Source organism: Mirounga angustirostris, unplaced genomic scaffold (genome assembly GCF_029215605.1).
Source record: "Mirounga angustirostris isolate CCGP_5_RB_7025 unplaced genomic scaffold, mMirAng1.0.hap1 SCAF_14, whole genome shotgun sequence".
Classification (NCBI taxonomy): Eukaryota; Metazoa; Chordata; class Mammalia; order Carnivora; family Phocidae; genus Mirounga; species Mirounga angustirostris.
This window is the reverse complement of record NW_026991722.1, coordinates 36589893-36609892: the sequence shown is the minus strand read 5'-3', so window position 1 is coordinate 36609892 and position 20000 is coordinate 36589893. Positions and strand designations below refer to the sequence as shown.

At 38.6% G+C, this 20000-nt stretch overlaps 1 protein-coding gene across 4 annotated transcripts in view; it reads left to right on the top strand.

The window, feature by feature from the left end:
- GALNT1 (polypeptide N-acetylgalactosaminyltransferase 1) overlaps positions 1-20000 on the top strand; it is a 125907-nt gene that overhangs the window by 79778 nt on the left and 26129 nt on the right. For all 4 annotated transcript variants that reach the window (XM_064577748.1, XM_064577747.1, XM_054510325.2 and 1 more), the window contains 2 exons: positions 14904-15070; positions 19715-19922. In XM_064577748.1, the coding sequence (XP_064433818.1) occupies positions 14904-15070; positions 19715-19922 (375 nt within the window). The remainder of the gene's footprint in view (positions 1-14903; positions 15071-19714; positions 19923-20000) is intronic.

The following is a 20000-nucleotide window of genomic DNA, read 5'->3' as shown; positions in this document are numbered from 1 at the left end:
CCACTGAAATGATCAGGTACAGAAATGAAGGAAGAACAATGGAATTGGTAAATATGTAGATAAATTAATGTCAACTTTGTAAACAATATGACATACAAAATATTAATAAAATTAAAATAGAGAACAGAGCATTTTCTTTGGGTAGCAATAAATGGAGCTAAACCTTACATTTGTAAGGTTTTTGGGGGGTGTTTATTGTCAAGTCGTGGGTAAAGATAGCAGTTAGTATTAGACTTTAATAAATCAAGGTTGTGTGTTACAATTTTTAAGGTTACCACCAGAAGATAAATGTTAGTAGAGTGGAGAAAGTAGAAATTAAAAAAATATAAATTCAGAGGCACCTGGCTGGCTCAGTTGGTAGAGCATGTGACTCAGTCATGAGTTCAGTCAAGCCCCACATTGGGTATAGAATCCACTTTTATATATATATATATATATAAGGAAAGAAAGAAAAAAGGGCAAATATTTCTATCTGTGTAAGATGCTAGGTTGAAACTCAAGTATATCATTAAATCTATTAAAGGTTTTGCTTAAAAGACAAAGATTGTTAGATTGAGTAAGAAAAAATGACAACTATATATTATTATGAGGCAAACATAAAAAAAAGAGGGAATAGGAATACTTAGGGTAAAGAATAGAACAAAACAACATACCTGACCGATATTACTGTCTGGTAAATAAAGTAAACTTCAAGGCAAAAAGCATTAAGTGCTTTAAGAAAAAAAATATTTTATCCTAGTTAACAGTGCAAATATTGCATATCAGAACTTGTGAGGTACAACTAATTCCATGCCTAGATGAAAATAGTTTAAATGCATATAATTTTTTTAAAAGATAATTTTATGAATTATCATAAGAAATTAGAAAAAGGACAGCAAATTAAAACAAATGGAAGAGTAGAAACTTAATAAATATACAGTAGAGGAACAGCAAAGCCAGAAGTTGGTTCTTTGAAAAAACTAATAAAATTGACCACTCAAGAAAATAAAAGGAGTGACAAATAATCCATGTAAGATAGAAAAAGGTAACATTACTATAGATGCTGACCCCAGAAGAAAGTATACTATAAAGAGCAGAAATTAATATAAGAGAATACAAAGAGTATAGAGTCAACAAAGCCAAAAGTTAGTTAGTTGACAAGAAAAACAAAATCAAAAACCCTTTCCTAAGTAACAACTATCATGAATGAAGAAGAGGACATTACCATACATCATACAGACATTTAAAAAATTATAAGTAGATAATATAAACATTATCCCAATAACTTAAAATTTTAAATGAAATGATTAATTCCTGGAAAAATACAATTTAGTGAAACCGACACAAGAAAAACAGATAGTAGAAAGTACTGTAACTACTAAATAAATTAATGATATAAATGATTTAAAATTTTTACATATGGACACAATCATAAACTTCCAGGTGTTGGTGGCCTTGCCAATGAATTACATCAGATTTTTAGGGAAGAAATAATGCCAACCCTTTTTTTTTTAAGATTTTATTTATTTGACAGAGAGAGACACAGCGAGAGAGGGAACACAAGCAGGGGGAGTGGGAGAGGGAGAAGCAGGCTTCCCGCCGAGCAGGGAGCCCGATGCGGGGCTCGATCCCAGGACCCTGAGATCATGACCTGAGCCGAAGGCAGACGCTTAACGACTGAGCCACCCAGGCGCGCCAAGAAATAATGCCAACTTACACAAACTTTTTTAGATAACTAGAAAAAGAACATATCAAACTTGTTTCATAAGATCAGGATGATCTTGAGATGAAAATCTGACAATGACATGACAAAGCAATATTACAGGCCAGTTTCACTGATAAACATAGGATTCTAAATAAAATGTCAGCTGAATCCAGCAATATGTAATGTTAATAATATATTAAAACCAAATTGGTTTATGCTAGCACACTAGGTTGATTTAATATTTTAAAATCATTTAATGTCACCACATTAACAGGAATAAAGGAGATAAGCTCTGTTATTTCAGTAGATACAGAAAGGGGACTTGATAAAAATTTGTCATTGGTTATGACAGAAATTCTAACAAACTACAAATGAAAGGGAACCTCCTTAATCTGATAAAATGTATCTACCAAAACCAAATGAAACAAAGCCTCTCAGGTTTAACAGTAATTTTGAAAATGTTCCTTTTGAAATCTGGAACATGACACAGATGCCCATTATCACTTCTGTTCACTGTTGTGCTGGAGGTTTTAGCCAGAGTAAGGAGGGCAAGCAAAAAAAATAATAGTTATAAGTACTGGAAAGGAATTAAAACTTACTATTTGCACTTGACGTGATTATATATAGATGAAAATTCAAGAGAAGTACAGATAAAAGATTAGAATCAAAAAGTATTGATTGTTTTAAGGTTGATACTTAAAATGAAAATCAATTGTATTTCTATGTCAGTTTTCTAACAAAAGGTGGGCAGTAAATTTTTTTAAAATACCACATACAGTACAATCAGAAAATATCAAATATCAGAAACTCTCTTCAAAAAAATTCTAAAATGTTATTGAGAGAAATTAAAGATCTAAGTAATGGAAAAATGCCCATCTTTATGGGTGGACAGTTCAATATTATAAAATGTTGGTTTTCTCCAAATTGATTTATAGATTCAAAGTGAATTTCCAGTCACATTTGTGTGTGTGTGTGTGTGTGTGTATAAATTGACAGATTGGTTCTTAATGTAACTGGAAGTGCAAAGACCCAGAATAGCCAGACATTTTTGTAGAAGAATAAGTAAGGTTGGAGGATTTGTAATAGTTATCAAAATTTATCAAGAAAGTATAGTAATTAAGATAGTGTGGTATTTTTGCAAGGATAAACAGATTGGTGAAACAAAATAGGGAGTCTATAACTAGTCCCATTCTACTTAAACACTTAGTTTAGGACAAAGATGGAACTGCATAGTAGTAGAAGGATGTTCTTCTAAAGAAAAAAGTAGGGGCGCCTGGGTGGCTCATTCGTTAAGCATCTTCCTTTGGCTCGGGTCATGGTCCTGGGGTTCTGGGATGGAGCCCCGCACCAGGCTCCTTGCTCGGTGGGAAGCCTGCTTCTCCCTCTCCCATTCCCCCTGCTTGTGTTCCCTCTCTCACTGTCTGTCAAATAAATAAAATCTAAAAAAAAAAAAAAAGTAAACAATACTGGGTCATGCTGATAATAATTTAAGGACAAAACTGAAACTAACTTTTTCTCACACAATATAGAAAATCATTTTCATGTGTATTACTGATATAAATATGAAGGCAAAGCTATAAAGCTCCTGGGAGATCACATAGAATTTATTATCCTGAGAGAGGGGACGATTTCTTTTTTTTTTTTTTTAAGATTATTTATTTATTTATTTATACATACATACATACATACATACATACATACATGAGAGACAGAGAGAGGCAGAGGGAGAAGCAGGCTCCCAAGGAGCAGGGAGCCCGATGCGGGACTTGATCCCAGGACTCTGGGATCACGACCCGAGCCGAAGGCAGACGCTTAACCATCTGAGCCACCCAGGTGCCCGAGGGGACGATTTCTTAAACAGGACATAGAAATACTCAAAAATGCAGGGAAAGTTTGATAAATGGGACTGCATTAAAGACTTCCTGTTCATTAAAAAAAAAAGTGAAAAAATACATTGAAAAGGCAAGTCACAGAAGAAATTTATGATACCTATAACCAGCAAAATGCTCAGATCCAGAATATATAAATAACTCCTACACATCAAAAAGGAAAAGGAAAACGGATGAAAGACTTGAAGAGATAATCCAAATGACCAGTAAACATAGGGCAAGATGCTCAACCTTATTAGTAATCAATAAAACACAAAACTCATGAAATACCACTTCATACTCTTCATAGTGACTAGTGTTGGTAGCAGTGTAAATTGTTACACCCACATTGAAAAACATGTCAGTATCTAGTAAAATGAACACTAACATACTTCATGACCCAGAAGATCCACATGTAGATGTATCTAACAGATGCATGCACATACATATCAGGAGACAAGGACAAAAATGTTAATGGTAGTACTTTTGTATTGGCTCCAAACTGAAAGTAATCTTAAGTGTGTATCAGCAGTGGAATGTGGTAGATTCATACGATTGAATACTTTACAGCAGTGGAAATGAACAAAAGCCGCAATATGAATGAATCTCACCATTTATACCAAGCTAGAGTCACAGAAGAACATACACAGAATTAGGCTATCTCTAGGAAGGCCAGAAACCGGCACCCCAAAACAGTGATGTTAAGGGTTAGGACAGTGATTGATCCCCACTGGGGAGAAAGGAAAAGGTAATGGGAGCAAGGGGGACTTGTGAGGTGCTGGTCACGTTTTCTCTCTTCCCCTGAGTCATGGTTACATGGGCATTTGCTGTGTGATAACTCATTCAGCTCTAAATTTATGTTTTGTGCACTCTGCTTTACTTCATATAAAATCAACTCGAGAAAAGAGTGGGGGAGACAAAGTGGGAGGGGCAGCAGGTGTAGCAGTGCTTTTGAGGTGTCATCGGAGAAAGGGAAGTGGAGGCGTTAGCTGGGGAGATTGTGCAATTAAGGGAGACATTATCTTTTCTTTTTTCAAAGATGGTATATACTGCAGTCTACATGTTTATGAGAATGATCCCACTGAGGGTAACTTTGAGAGGGGAGTATTACAGCAAGAGCATTTAACTTGAGTACGTGAGAAGGAATGTAGTTGGCTTCAGACAGGAGCAGGGATAATTCGGGCCTTGTGTCGTGGGAAAAAGGCACAATGTTCACGATCACACATGCCTACCGGATGGTAAATGTGTTCATGGGAGTACGGAAATCCTCTGACAGCTTCTGTGTTTTCGGTGAAATTGCCACCTGTGAGTGAGGAGGGTGGGGAAGGTATTGGAAATCTGTGGACATGTGAAACAAGCACGTTGAGAAAACTGCACAGCACTGAGAGCCTGCTTGAGATTTGTGGTTATAAATTGAAGATGAGGCCATTCAGCATGCTCGCATGTTTTCTTTAGCCATATATTCAGCAGCTCAAATGAGATGCAAAGTCAGCAGAAAGTTGGATTTAGCTAGGATTGGGCTATTCCAGCAAGTGAGATAAAAGAATAGGGAGCTCCAGGGTGGCAATAATGATAAACAGCCATGGATCTAAGCAGAGTAGATGACCTGGATAACATGAAGAGGGCAACAGAAAGTAAGAAGACGGAGGGTCTGGAGTGAAGACCCCCGTGAAGGAAGCTAAAGATCTGGGATTATTGGAGTAATTGAGTTGGAAGAGCAAGGATGGGGGTCGGGGGATGGTGACCAGAGATTGTGATGCTTAAAATGGAGGTGATCGGTAATGGCGTGGTCTAGGGATATGGAATGAAAGTACATAGGTGAGATGTGGTGGAGGACAGTTTCATTGGAGGAGGGCAGAGCAAAGATCTGAGAGGCCAGGGTATTGAAAAATGGACTACATAGATGCTAAAATGACCGAAAATCTGATGACAAGACTGTGATGGAACTGATAGGGGAGGCGATAGATGACAGTGACAAGGATGGACTGGCACATTCTTTAAAAGACTTGGGGCTTCTTAAGGAGGAGGGAGAAGCAACGGTCTTAAATCAGCAGTAAGGAACAAGGAAGGTATCTACCACCCCCTCCAGATTCAGTGGTACATGAGACAGGGAAGAAAAGCAGCCTCCTCTTGAAAGAAGACTACCCAGAGGCTGCCTGGATAGCTCAGTCAGTTAAGCACTGTCCGACTCTTGATTTTGGCTCAGGTCATGATCCCTTGGGTTGTGAGATCAGGCCCTGTGTTGGGCTCCACCCTCAGCAAGGAGTCTGCTTGAGATTCTCTCCCTGTCCCTCTGCCCCTCCCCCTCATTTGCTCTCTCTCAAATAAACTTTAGAAAAAAGAGACTACTTACAACGTGGTCTTCTTGGCAATATTTTAATTAGTGCTAGAAGATGAAGGGAATATTCAGAAAAGGGATTATGAATACAGCTGATTTTACTGGTGACAAAACCATGAATTCCCGGCTGCAAAGTGGAAAGGTTTGCAGGTGTTAACCTGAAAAAATAAAACAGCCAGTTACTTTACTTGCAAAATGGATTTATTTGAGAATAGCAGAGAATTGCAATTCAGGACAAACTACGCAAAACCATAGCAAATCCAATAATCAAAGGGGAAGACTTCTTTTATGGAGGAAGAAATTGGGAAGAGGGTTTGTTTGTTTGTTTTGAAGGAGAGAGAGCGAGAGAGAGGAGAGAGAATCTCAAGCAGACTCTCCACCGAGAGACTGAGCCACCCAGGTGCCCCCGGAGAAGCTGTTTTGAATGAAAGCTTATTAGAGAAAAGCAAGAGTTCAGGGTGATGATGGTTTCTCATTCGCTGAGGTGCAGGCAGGTACTCAGTTTCTTGTAGAAGATGCATGTACATCTTTTCCTGTTGGGACCTGTAGTTAGTGATTCTTTCCTGTTGACCCTTCTTCTGTTGGGGTCTGTAATTGACATTCTTGTAACTGAAGTTGGGTGGTATGGCTCTCCCTTCCTGGCCTCCCCTCCTCGCCTCCTGACCGTTTTCATGAGGTTTCTCTCCATAATTTTCACACAGGTCAGGAGGTTTAGTTAGCCCAATAGCAATTCAGATTTGGGTAATTCACAATAACTGGAAGGCCTGGGTGTTCACAGCATTATCTTATAGTTTTACAACATTTTCATGTATATAATGTATTATATACATTTTCATGTATATAATGTATTATAGTTTTAGAACATTTTCATGTATATAATTATGTAGTTATTCTCATTTCTCATATTTTTATTGCTTTTCCCCTTTTTCTTTATTTAAATAATCTTGCCTAGTGATTTGCAGTTTTTAATTTTCAAAAAAGAAGTAGTTTTTCTTGTATCTGTTTTTTTAAGTTTATTTTCTCTGTAATTATCTCTTCTTCTGTTTTGTGTTTAATCTGTTCTCTCCCTTCTTTAGTTAAATGCTTAACCTATTATTTAAAAATATTTTTGTTTTCTAATAGTCATTAAAGACTCTATGAACACTTCAGTGCAGCCTGTTGTTTTATGTATTTTCATCCTTATTTATTCCGAAGTAGTTGGTAATTTCCATTTGATTTCTGCTTAACTCAGGATGACCTAGAAATACATTAAATATTTCTAGGTACATTTCTTTTTGCCTTTTGATTTACTCATTTTTATTAGTGATTTCTAGATTAATTTCATCATGGTCAGAGAACATGACCTGTATATGAACGTGATCTATTTCAAATGTGTTGAAACCTGCTTCTTGACCTAGAAAGTGTTCAGTTCTTAAAAAATGTTTCCTCTGCAGTTGAAAATAACTGTTTGGTTGCCTGTTACTTCTGGATTTTTTTCTGTTTCAAAGTACATGCTGTATTAGATTCTGATTAATTTGTATTTTAAAAAAAACCTCTCATGATTATGGACTTGACAGTTTCTCAATTCATTCTTTTATTTTTCAAGGCTGCATCATTGGATGTATCTACAGTAATTGATAGTATATTCTTGTTTTTAAACCCAGTATTCACTGTATCTGTATTAATTTTTTTACCCTGGTTTTAACATCGCTATACTACTTTTAGTATGTTTAACATTTTCCTGGTGTATCTGTTATTTTTTTCTATTTCTTTCTGCCATCTGTATGATTTTATTTTATGTGTATCTCTACTAAATGGCTGGATTTATATTTTCATTTCACTCTAATCAGTTTTTAATAGGTGAGTTTGATGCATCTACATTTATTGTGACTATTATTAAATTTGGACTTCTTTTAGGTTGAACCATATGAAATTGATATTCAACCATTTTTGACCTGTGAAAATGAGTTTCATAAAGTTCAACCTAATCTTGTTTTGTTTACCAACCTTTTTATTTTTTCCTCCTTTCCTGCTTTGCTAATTGATACAGTTTCATTTGATAAAATTTTTAGTATTCATGTTTTTCTGTCTCTTGGTTTGGAAGCTGCACATTTTATTCTTTAGTAGTAAGACCTGAGTATATTGTAATTGTCAACATGTGGACTTATCTTTATCTACATGTTCAGTGCACATAGTGTACTTTTGATCAGGGCATTCATATTCTTCAATTCTAGGACATTTCTGGCTATAATCTCAAATATTGCTGTGTTACCATTCCCTCAGCCTGTTCTTCTGGAATTACTCATATGCATAGACTAGAGGTTCTCAATCTATATTTTTTCCCCTTTGTCCCTTTTTGAATTATATATAATGAATTTCTCATTAATATCTCGATAATGGAAAGTCCAGGTCTCACTCTGCCATTTACTGGCTTTGTGGCTTTGGAAGAGGTAGTGACCTTTCTATACTTCAGGATCCTTATCTCTACAGTAAGATAAATAACAAGGGCTGTTGTGAGGATTTGTAGTGCTTCGAATACTTCCTGGCACCTAGGATATAGAGAAGACCTGTGTTCAGGAAGTAAGCTCTAGGTCCCAGTGCAAGTCTCATGAAAAGCCAACTACAAGCATGCTTTTCCATCGCCACTCTATTTTACTAATCACTGTCTGGCTTCTGAAGTGTATTTACAATGAAATGTGCAATGAGAAACATCAGATGTATATTTAACTATCTCTGCAATAAGATAGACAAAGCTGGCCAGCAGGTACTTTTCAGACCATTTCACAGAGGTGAAAGAATAAGTAGTGTGGACAGCCCCTAGAGTGCAGCTTTTTTACTCCCTTTTCTGAATCCAGAAAAGCCCTGCTTGATCTAAGTCATGGGCTTAACTGGTAGTATAGCTGGCGGTGTCCAGACCATCCTGTGCCTGCCAGGAACCTTTACTGTCTTCTAGGATCTCCAAGGACACATTTCCTGCAGGAAACTGGGGGAAAGAATAACACTGTTCAAGTGTCAAGAAGAATAAAAAACAAAGAATAACTTTTGTAATGTGTGATCTTAGGGAAGGAGCTTTGAGGCAAATTCCAAGTCATCTAATGTGGCAATTCTATCCTATATAATTAGTCTCAGATGTTTAAAAAGTAACAATAATACCAATTAGTGCTTAGTATGTACCAGGCACTACACACACTATCATTTTTAAGCAGTTGAGTAAAGTAGTAGTATGCCCCGTTGACAGATGGGGAAACTCAGACTTTAAATGATTTGTGCAAAGTGCAGTTAAGTGATCCAAGTGAAATCTATCATTGACAAAACGTGTAATCTTAATCACTGTGCTCTGCCATCACTTGTATGGTGGATCTTCATCGATCTTATCTGAATGACAGTACACAGAAGAGAAATTATGTAACATTGCCAGACGTTGCTAGACAGGTGGCCAGCCGTCTTAAGAAATATTGACTTGTCGTTGGTAAGTGGTCACTACCAGGCTAACTTTAGTGGATGACAAATACTTTAAAAATCATAGCTGAAAGGAACCTAGAGAAGAGAATTGGCTTATATATGCATACTCACCTTGACTTAGCAAAAAGCTGCTTCCTTTCCCACAGCCTCAGTTTCCTTATCTGTAAAACTGGGAGAGCCGCGCCTCTGTCTTTCGGTTGTTGTGAGGATAAAGTGAGGTAATGCGTAAAAACTCTTAATGCTATTTTAGGCCCTAAGAGGGCTAAAATAGGTACGAGACTTTAACAGTTGCAAAATAATATAAATAGTAATTATCACGGGACTTCTGTTGTTCTACATTCCTGAATTGTTAGGTGTTTGTGTGGATTGATTCTCTGGTAAGCCTGGTCTTGCTGAGATGATCACTATCCTAAGCAAATTTAATAATCTATTTCCCAAAACACTGCTGAATCACTCCGGCACTCAGACTAACTCAGTCCACATCGTGAATTTCATGCATTAGAGTTAATTCAGTAATTCTTTCACTCACTTATAACAAGAGTGCTTGTTATGTAGGCCATCTTTTAATTACTGCTGTACATGGAGACACAGATGAAACTACTTGTGTTTTCACTCATTGTGTAAAAACCAGGGATTTTTCAGTCAACTCCAGCTCCACTCCAGTATATAACTCACTCCACTAAAAGCATCAGTCCGCTGTGGTAGTGATGGTATAGTTTCAAAAACCTGCCCATCTCCCTTCATCCTTTCTCAGTCTGTGCTCTCTGCCAAACAAAGGAGTAAACCAGGGAAGAGAAAGGCCCGGGATCTGAAAGACAGGAGATTCAATGTGCAGGACAGCTAATAGAATCCCCCTGGGGATGGCAGAGGGAGAGCCCTGGACCCCAGTGGTGCGGGCACAGAGGCAACCCACACAGAAAACTTCAGGAGGTATTGCTTTAAGAAGATTTCATTCATATTATAGCCCGTGCTTCTGAACATCTTAAGAGACTATTTAAACGAACTGTAGAGAGTTTGGGTTTGAATTAGTGACAAATACATAGAAAATGAAGAAAAGGGGCAAAAATAACCTAGGGTAAAGTGGAAGGCAATGTGCAGAAAAGGAAAAGTATTCACAATATACAAATCATCTATAAATAGCATTTTTACGTAGTCCTTATACAAACATTAAATAACAATGAACCACATTTCTAATATAACTACATTGGGAGACTGAGGGAGTGGCAAGTGTATGTATTAGAATGGGGATAGGAGGGAAATCCTTATTCTACAGTAAGTTAGTATGTAATATTTAGAATTATGGAGGTAAATATTAAGAGAAAGAGGTCAAAGAATTGCATATGGTTTCCTTTATAGGAAGGGAGAGTAATGGTAGAGAGGGGAGAGAAGAGCTTTTTAAAACAAGCTTTGCACTGTTGTTTATTCTTTATGTTTTCATTTTTCTTGTAGATTCTTAATTGCTAGGTCTTACGGTAACTTTGTTTTTAACCAAGAAATTGCCAAACCTTTTCCCAAAGTGGCTGCACTATGAACATTCCCACCAGCGAAATGTACGAGCGGTCCAGTTTCTCCACAACCTCACCAACGTTTCTTTGTGCCTGTCTTTATTCTTAGAGCCATTCTACTGCATGTGAAGTAGTATCTCATTGTGATCTTAATTTGCATTACCTATGACTAATGATATTGGGGATGTTTTCATGTAGTTATTGGGCCATTCTTATATTTTCAATGAAGTTTCTCTGGATTTTTTGCCCATGTTTTATCAGATTGTCTTCCTATTGCAGAGTTATAAGAGTTAAATATATGTTCTAGATACAGATCCTTTATCAGATAAATAATTTCTAAATATTTTCTCTCAGTTTGTGGCTTGTCTTTTCATTTACTTAGTGGTACCTTTTGAAGCGCAAACATTTTTAATTTTGATGAAGTCAAATGTATTAGTTTGTATTATGCTTTTAGTAGCGTATCATGCTTAATAGGACAAGACCAAAGCTTTCCCCTAAGGTCAGAAGCAAGGAAAAGATGTCTGCTCACCGCTTGTATTCAACATTGTACTTGAAGGCAGTCTAGAACTCAGAAGTATGTACCGGGAGCAGGAGAGCCTCCGAGGGAAACCCACTCTTTCTGTTCTGAGGGATGAGAATGGGCTCTCTTAAGGGTTAGTGGAGGAAACGCCCCCCGCCCCCCATTTCTGTCTCTTCTTTTTCCCCTTCTCTGCTACCCCATCCCTCGCAGTATTGCCACGGCAGCACAGCCCTGGGAGTGGTGCCGGGCAGGCAGCTCACACTGCTGCTCAGCCTAGAGCACAGACACGGGCACAAGCAGTGTACAGCGGACTGAGAGAACTAGAGCCTCCACTCTCTAGCTGTGTTGGAACATCAGCCTAGAAGAGGCCCGTTCTCCCCCAGTAGGTGTATAGATTTAATGCAGTTCCATTCAAAATCTCAGTAAGAGATTTAAAAATATATTTGGAAAGGCAAAGGAAATAGCAAAAGTAATTTTTTACCAGAAGAATAAAGTTAGACGAAATAACAGTACTCAAGACAGTGTGCTGTTGGCAGAGACGGACACATAGACCAGTGGAACAGAAGAGAGAGTTCAGAAATAGACCCACGTGGATATGGCTGCTTGGTTTTTGACAAAGCGTAAAAGCCATTCAGTAAAGATTATCTTTTCAACAAATGGTGTTGGTACAATTAGACATCCATATGCAAAAATATGAATCTCAACCTTACTCTCGGGTATTTTTTGAAAATTAACTCAAATTGGATCATAAATCTAAACTCTAAAAGTTTACAACTCTAGGGAAAATATTCAGGACTGGTTTTAGGCAGACAGTATTTAGACATGACACCAAAAGCATCATTTCATAAAATAAAAAATTGGTGAGTTGAACTTCAAATTTTAAAACTTTCACTCTGATAGAAACACTATTAAGAGAATGAAATGATGAGTTACAGGCTGGAAGAAAATATTTGCAAACCATACCTCCAAAAAACGACTTGTATCAAAAATATATGAAGGGGGCGCCTGGGTGGTTCAGTCATTAAGCGTCTGCCTTCAGCTCAGGTCATGATCCCAGGGTCCTGAGATCGAGCTCTGCGTCAGGCTCCCTGCTCCGTGGGAAGCCTGCTTCTCCCTCTTCCACTCCCCCTGCTTGTGTTCCCTCTCTCGCTGTGTCTCTCCCTGTCAAATAAATAAAAATAAAATCTTTAATATATATATATATATATATATATATGAAGAACTCTCAAATATAACCCAATTAAGAAGAACAAAAACAATAAAATGTTGTCAAATGACTTGACACCCAAGATACTATATGGATGGCAAATGAGCACATGAAAAGACATTAGCCATTGAGGAAATGCCAGTTAAAACCACAACGAGGTACCACTCTATGCCTCTTTAAATGGCTGCAAAAAAATATAGTATCAAGTGCTGATGAAGATCCGGGGCATTTGGAACTCTCATATATTTCTGGTAGGTATGCAAAATGATAGTCTCTGAAAAACAATTTGGCAGCTTAAAAATTACACTTACAAACTTATACTTACCATGTAACCCAGCAGCCCATCCCTGGATATTTACCTTAAAGAAATGAAAACATGTTCACATAAAAATCAGTACCTGAATGTGTATAGCAACTCTCTTCATAATAGCCCCAAACTGGAAACAGCTGGTGAATGAAAAACACTGATAGATCAGAATGGATTTCTGATTTACTCTTCATAAAAAATAACACTTTTGATACATAGGACATCAATGAATCTCAAAGACATGCTGAGTGAAAGAAACCAGTCTCCAAGATTACATGCTATATAATTTCATTTATAGGATATTTGTGAAAAGACAAAACTATAGTAATGGAGAACAGATATTGGTTGCTGGGGTTACATGTAGGGGAGGGTGAGACTATAAAAGGATAACAAAAGGGGTTCTTTGGAGGTGGAATGGTTCTGTTTCCTGAAAGTGGTGGTGGTTTTATGAAGGTATGCATTTGTTAGAACTCAGAGAACTTATTACCCCCTTCAAAAAAATGACGCTGTTGGTAGGCATGTGGAACAACTGAAACTATGACACAATGCAGGTGAGAGTGGAAATTACTACATCCTCTTTGGAAAACCATTTCTTGGTATCTACTAAAGCTGAGCCTGTATATACCCTATTGCCCAATAATACAAAAATGCATACATGTAGTCACCAAAAGACGTATACATGAGTGGTTTTCACAGCACTGTTTATAGTAGCCTAGACTGGAAAGTATCCTAATGTCCATAAATATTCGAACAGAAAAGAAACTATGATGTAGGTATGTGTGTATGTGTGTGTGTGTGTATATATATATATATACATGTTGCCTAACAAAGCGCTGGAAACATACAACTAATACATTGATTTTATGTGCATATATTTTGGGTGTGTTTGGTCTTTTTGATGGTTGCATTTCAGGTGTTTTTACTACACAAGATGCATGTTGGTATTTTACTGGAGGAAGCAGCATCAAGCGTTTGTTCAACAGAGCATGGACTGTGGAGTCCCCAGCCAGGCTCTGCCACTCCCTCATGTGTCTGTCCTCAGCTTCTCTGTGAAATGTGGCTCCAGGTACCTCACAGAATTATTAGGAAGCTTCTGTGCCTAATACAAAATGGATACTCAGTAAATATTAGTTCTCTTCTTTTGTGGAAGGTATTTTTTTTGTTTAGATAATTAAACTGCATAGACTTTTAGTGGTTCTGATTGTTTTTGTCCAATTGGATTCTTGAAACACATTCAGTTTCAGATTGATGATGTAGCCTTAGTACATTGTCCATTAAAGTGAATCAACAGAAAACATTGATCAGGAAGAGGTGCCTAATTTTATTTTATTTTATTTTATTTTATTTTATTTTTTTATTTTATTATTTATTTATTTTTAAAAGATTTTATTTATTTATTTGAGACAGAGAGAATGAGAGAGAGAGAGAGCACATGAGAGCGGGGAGGGTCAGAGGGAGAAGCAGACTCCCCGCCGAGCAGGGAGCCTGACGCGGGACTCGATCCAGGGACTCCAGGATCATGACCTGAGCCGAAGGCAGTCGCTTAACCAACTGAGCCACCCAGGCGCCCTACTTTTATTTTTTTTAAGATTTTATTTATTTATTTGAGAGAGAGAGAATGAGAGACAGAGAGCATGAGAGGGAGGAGGGTCAGAGGGAGAAGCAGACTCCCCGCCGAGCAGGGAGCCCGATGCGGGACTCGATCCCGGGACTCCAGGATCATGACCTGAGCCGAAGGCAGTCGCTCAACCAACTGAGCCACCCAGGCACCCGAGGTGCCTACTTTTAAGAATACAGTTGACATCTTGAAGATAATTTAAATGTAAACATGTCTAAATCTAAACGTACAACTTTAAATAGGTACTGTTTATTACACCTGCAACATTAACCAAAACTTCAGTGAATGAACGGTTACCAAGAGTTCCACCAGTAGAGCCACCTGTTTCTGTTGTTCTCTTGCCCCTTCCACTCCAGATGCTCGACTTTGCTGTGCTAACAGCCACTTCTGATAAAGGCATTTGCTTTGTCTCCAGGTGTAAGACAAAGGTGTATCCAGATAGTCTCCCTACAACAAGTGTGGTGATTGTTTTCCACAACGAGGCTTGGAGCACACTTCTGCGGACCGTCCACAGCGTCGTTAGCCGCTCACCAAGACACGTGCTACAAGAAATTGTCCTGGTAGATGACGCCAGCGAAAGAGGTGAGCTGTACGCCTCGCTCACTGCCGGCCCTGGGCGGCGGCCCTTACCGCTGGCAGCTGTGGAGCGTCGGCATTACTTTTGACCCAGTGATTTTATACAGACTTCCAGCGTATCCTGAAAACATTGGTGGCATTTGGACTCATTCACATATACAAAAAATTTACGCCCTTGGGCAACTTAAAACATTACCTTAATTAGCATTTGTGTCACCGCTTAATCTTGTTTTAAAAAGAAATAGTGCTATATAATATAAACATTTATGCAGAACAGTGAAAAAAACCCACATGATTTTGTGGGAAGCTGCAGCCGTAAGCTAATGGAGAGAGACTGGATCCTCTTCAGAGCCGGGATGGAGAAACTGAGTCCATGTGCAGTGCTAAGTACCTCCAACAGGAAAATGGAGCCTTAGCTGGGCAAGCCTTCCTTCTCCAGATTCTTCTTAGGTTTTCCCATTTTCTCCATTCCTAGGTTCAGGAATGATCTGTAGCTAGTTACGTAAAGGGATGAGGAAGGAACTTAGGAGAGAGTGGTAGGTAATATGACTCCAACCTCATAATAAATTTCTACAATGACTCTTACTCTTCTGGGAATCTCAGAATTTTTCACAAGCTTAGAATCTCTCAGACTATCTCATGAAACACTCTTTTGGGAAAGTTATATTAATTAAAAGTACCTTGAGCTAACATTATTTATTTTGAATCCTTCATGGAGATTTTACACCACGGGGTAATGGAGAAAAGGCTCTGTCAAGTCCCATCTGTAGAGAAACCTGTTAAACTCAGACATACCTAGCATTTTGCAGGCTTTTTTTTTTCACAGCGCTGGTGAGGATCATTGGTGTCGTTCCCCCAATATTCCTGTGCTCCCATGAGAGAAATTTGGAAGAACTACAGAAAATGACTCTTCCTTCCTTCCTTGACCAGCCTTAGACTTCCTGACCATCATTTCAAGCTCTTTTGCTACTTCAGCTTTCTTGCCTAATCTCTCCCTGCATTTACTAAGATGGTTTAAGTATTTTACCTTCTCCTTCCATGACTATACTAAGTAGTAAATTTAATCACAGTTAATCACTTTGTGTCTTAATTATGGGAAGTAATTTCACATTAATAACAGTTTAAGTCTCACCACTGTGCCAGATTGTAGAAGTACAAACAAAAAATAATATAGCTCACCTCCTTAATGTGATTAAGATGACCATTTTATAAACACACAAAGCATTTAAATAATAGTATATAATGTAATTAATGTCAAAATGAGTGAGCTGTTAGAAGTTAAGAATAGCGCACTTAAAACAGAGTTATTGTTGACAATAGAAGTGTAAACCCTCATGTGGATAATTGTTTGCTAGGAGTTAATTAATCCCTCTCTAAGAAAATTAGCTTAAGTTCATAATTAGAAATATATACAAACATTGAGTCTGCAAGTGACTAGTGTTTGTTCTACTTATATGTTGATATTTGCTAAATTAAATATTACTTAAGGAGAGCTGTCTTTGCTCAGATGAAATGAATTATTTTTCCATTTCCTCCTGTGTTCTCTGATATTCTGTTGTGTGCCTGGGAGGACTGTGTGTAAGAGCACGTTTTTGTAGGACATGACCTAATCAAAGACACATGTGCCCACAGCTCTAACGTGACAAAGTCACATATACCAATTATATTTTCCCTTCCTCATGTGGGCCCTTCTTAATCACCTTGCCTGTACAAATCTATAAGAGAAACATGGGCAGAGGTCTATTTCACGGCTCCACTTGCGGCTCTTGGTCACTAAGCAGGGCCCTGGAGTCCTACCCCAGAGCCCCCAGTCAGGAGTCTGGTTCTCCTTCATCTTCCTGCCTGGAGAGCCTCAGGTGTGTGGTTCACGATTTCAGATAGTTGGGAACCACTAGGTATTGTGTTGTTGTGGTTATAACTGTAGTCCTTCTAACCAGACTGAGAATTCTCTAGTGTAATTTTCTTTGGCTCTCTTGTTTGGGTGGTCACTCTTGGGCCCCAGAACCCAGAGCAAGCTCTGTTTTTATGTAACTCTTTAAGTTTGCCTTTCTTACTCATGAGACACAAGCAAGGCACCCTCACTTCTCACCAAGGCTACTGAAACAGACTACTGGTCTGGTCTCCCTGCCCTGGTCTCCTCCCCCTCCCCCTCTGTTTCCCACGCTGCATGCACCGGGAGCTTTTAAACACGCCACTCTGATCTTGGCACTTCTGTCTAACCCTGTTCCTCGGAGGCCTGTATAACCCGGCCTCTGCCTGCATCTCTCCTCACATCCCAAACCATCCCCTGCCCACCCCATCCCCACAGTTCACCTCACATGTTTACTCAGAATCAAGATATATTTAGAGAGGCCTTCCTTGAACTCCTGAGACCAGGTCATGTCCCTCTGAACGTGTTTTGGAACACTACACTCCATGGCTCTTATCAGAGTTTTAGCTATTTCTCTGTCTGTTTAATGACCATCTCCCCTGCTAGACTGTACACTCCATCAGGGCTGTGTGGTCACCACTCTTTCTTCAGTGCCCACAGCACTTACTGCATAAACAGTTCAGAATTTAATGAGTGAATGAAAGAGTAATCTACCAGTCAGTTAATTCTTGCCTTTACTTCTTGTCTGTGCAGACTTCTAATTCGGTCGCATTAGCATGTCTGGTTTGCTTATGGCCTCAGGCTACCCGATTTCCCAGTTGACTGCTGAGTTGTCAGCAGCTCCATTAATTACGTATGAAGTAGGTGCTATAATTATCCCTGTTTTACTGATGAGGCTTAGCGTAAACCTAGCGCTTGACCTCTTAACTTCTACGTACGTCACGTCTCATAACTTCATTGTTAACAGGGTCTAAAGTGAAGACAGTCTGGATGAATCCCTACTTCGTGTCAGAAGTTATGTAATTGTCATCTCAGAAGGTTATCTTAAGACTTAGAACTGATTCAGTGGTCCTAATCTGAGATGACTGTTGTTTTTCTCATCTTTGTCACAAAAGGAAGCAGAGATTCTTATTTAGTAGGGATTAGGAGTCAGATTTTTTAGACTCTAAATTACTTGTTCTTTCGACTGCTCTTTAGACTTCTGGCTAAGATTTCTCAGATATTGCTGTAAGCAGTGAAATTTTCCCCGACACACTCTCTGGCAGCCTCACATTCCCTGATGGAGAGATGCCTAGGGATCCATTTATAGGCTAATAGCTATAAAGATACTCTGATAAACAAGATTCTCCCTTATTTTTAGATGACATAGTAGCTTCTACCCATAATCACTTAACCCCCGGTGGCTTCATTTTTATAGAATTAGCCCTGGGTCATAATTCTGTATCCTCTGTTAGGAAGACACCTATTTCTTAGCCTTATTGCATGAAGGCCACGAAGATGTGGAACAAAGATGCCAAGAAAATTTGTGGAATGGCAACTTTTTTGAGCTGCCAGACCAGAGAATCATGCATTTTTCATTTTATTTATAGATAGGACAGAGTATTTTAACTTTCAAAGACGTGGGACTTGGGAATTAGATTGCTTTGATTCTTAAGAAGACTTTAAGCTGTCTGATATTTTTGGGAAAGCTTATTGGGAGACATCTTGCATATGACACACCCAACCTCAACCGGTCTGAAGCACTAGAATATATCCCACACCCTGTCACATGGGAGTCCATCAAACTCTGGACGTAAAGTAATTTAAATTTGTGTCTGCTCAGGTGATTCCATGCTCCTGAATTGTTCTCTCTCTAGTTCCCTTCTAGGACTTCTTGTGGATGAAAAGATGAGCTTTGAAGTCAGGCAGACCTGGGTTTGAATCTTGGATCCACCCCTTAACAAGCTGTGTCACTTTGATCAGTTCGTTTTAGATTCTGAGCCTTGGACACTTAACGACTGAGCTACCCAGGTGCCCCCTTTCCTGGTTTTTAAAGTCAGAAATGTACTTTGGAGGCAAGACTTCCTTGGCTTAGAGGCATAACCTCTATCTGAACGCTCCAGGATTTCACGCAACCACTGGTTTCACACAACCGCTTCCTCTCCCTTTCCTTTTTCCCCCTTTTCCTTCAGTTGCGCTTCCCTCTTGAGACTTTTGTGACTTAGACCTACTTGTCTGCTAAGGAACTCTCTTTGGTCCAGCATTTACCTTCTGAGCTTGACCTCACTCCCTGCCTCCTGATAGAAGAAATACATGGTCAGAGACTGTGGTAGTCAATAAGACAGTTGGTTTAGGGTTGGATTTTGAAGAAATCCCACAATTGTCTGAATTCTAACAGCTGTTGCATATTCTGTTTCTTCTGTCTATTGAGGTCTGGATTTAATGCTCTTGAACTACTTTTTTTCTACTCCTGATCCTTAAACATGATTACAAAAAGAAGTGAGCTGACAAGAGTTGCTTAGGGAACTATGGTGACATGTCTGTCTTTATTGAGCCTGAGCCCAAAGGCTTCTCCTAATTCTTCATGTAATAAGGTAGAGGCAACTCTAGGACATGCTCTCAGGAAATAAAAAGGCTCCCTGTAGTGAAATGGGTTTGTGAGTCAGGGAGCTTCACTAAAAGTGCTCAGTAAATAGGTGGTGAATGAATATTGCATGGCAGAAAAAAAATTGCTTTACATCTGGGAAGCACCAGATCAGTCTTTTCATGTTATTTTTTGCTTTGTTTTGTGAATTTTTCAGACTTTCTGAAAAGACCACTAGAGAGTTACGTGAAAAAATTAAAAGTACCAGTTCATGTAATTCGAATGGAACAACGTTCTGGATTGATCAGAGCTAGATTAAAAGGAGCTGCTGTGTCTAAAGGCCAAGTGATCACCTTCTTAGATGCTCACTGTGAATGTACAGTGGGATGGCTGGAGCCTCTCTTAGCAAGGATCAAACATGACAGGTAATTTTCTGAAGTCTATAAATTTGTTTTCAGTGTGTTTGTTGTAACTTGTGTGATAAGCTGAAAAATTCTGAATAT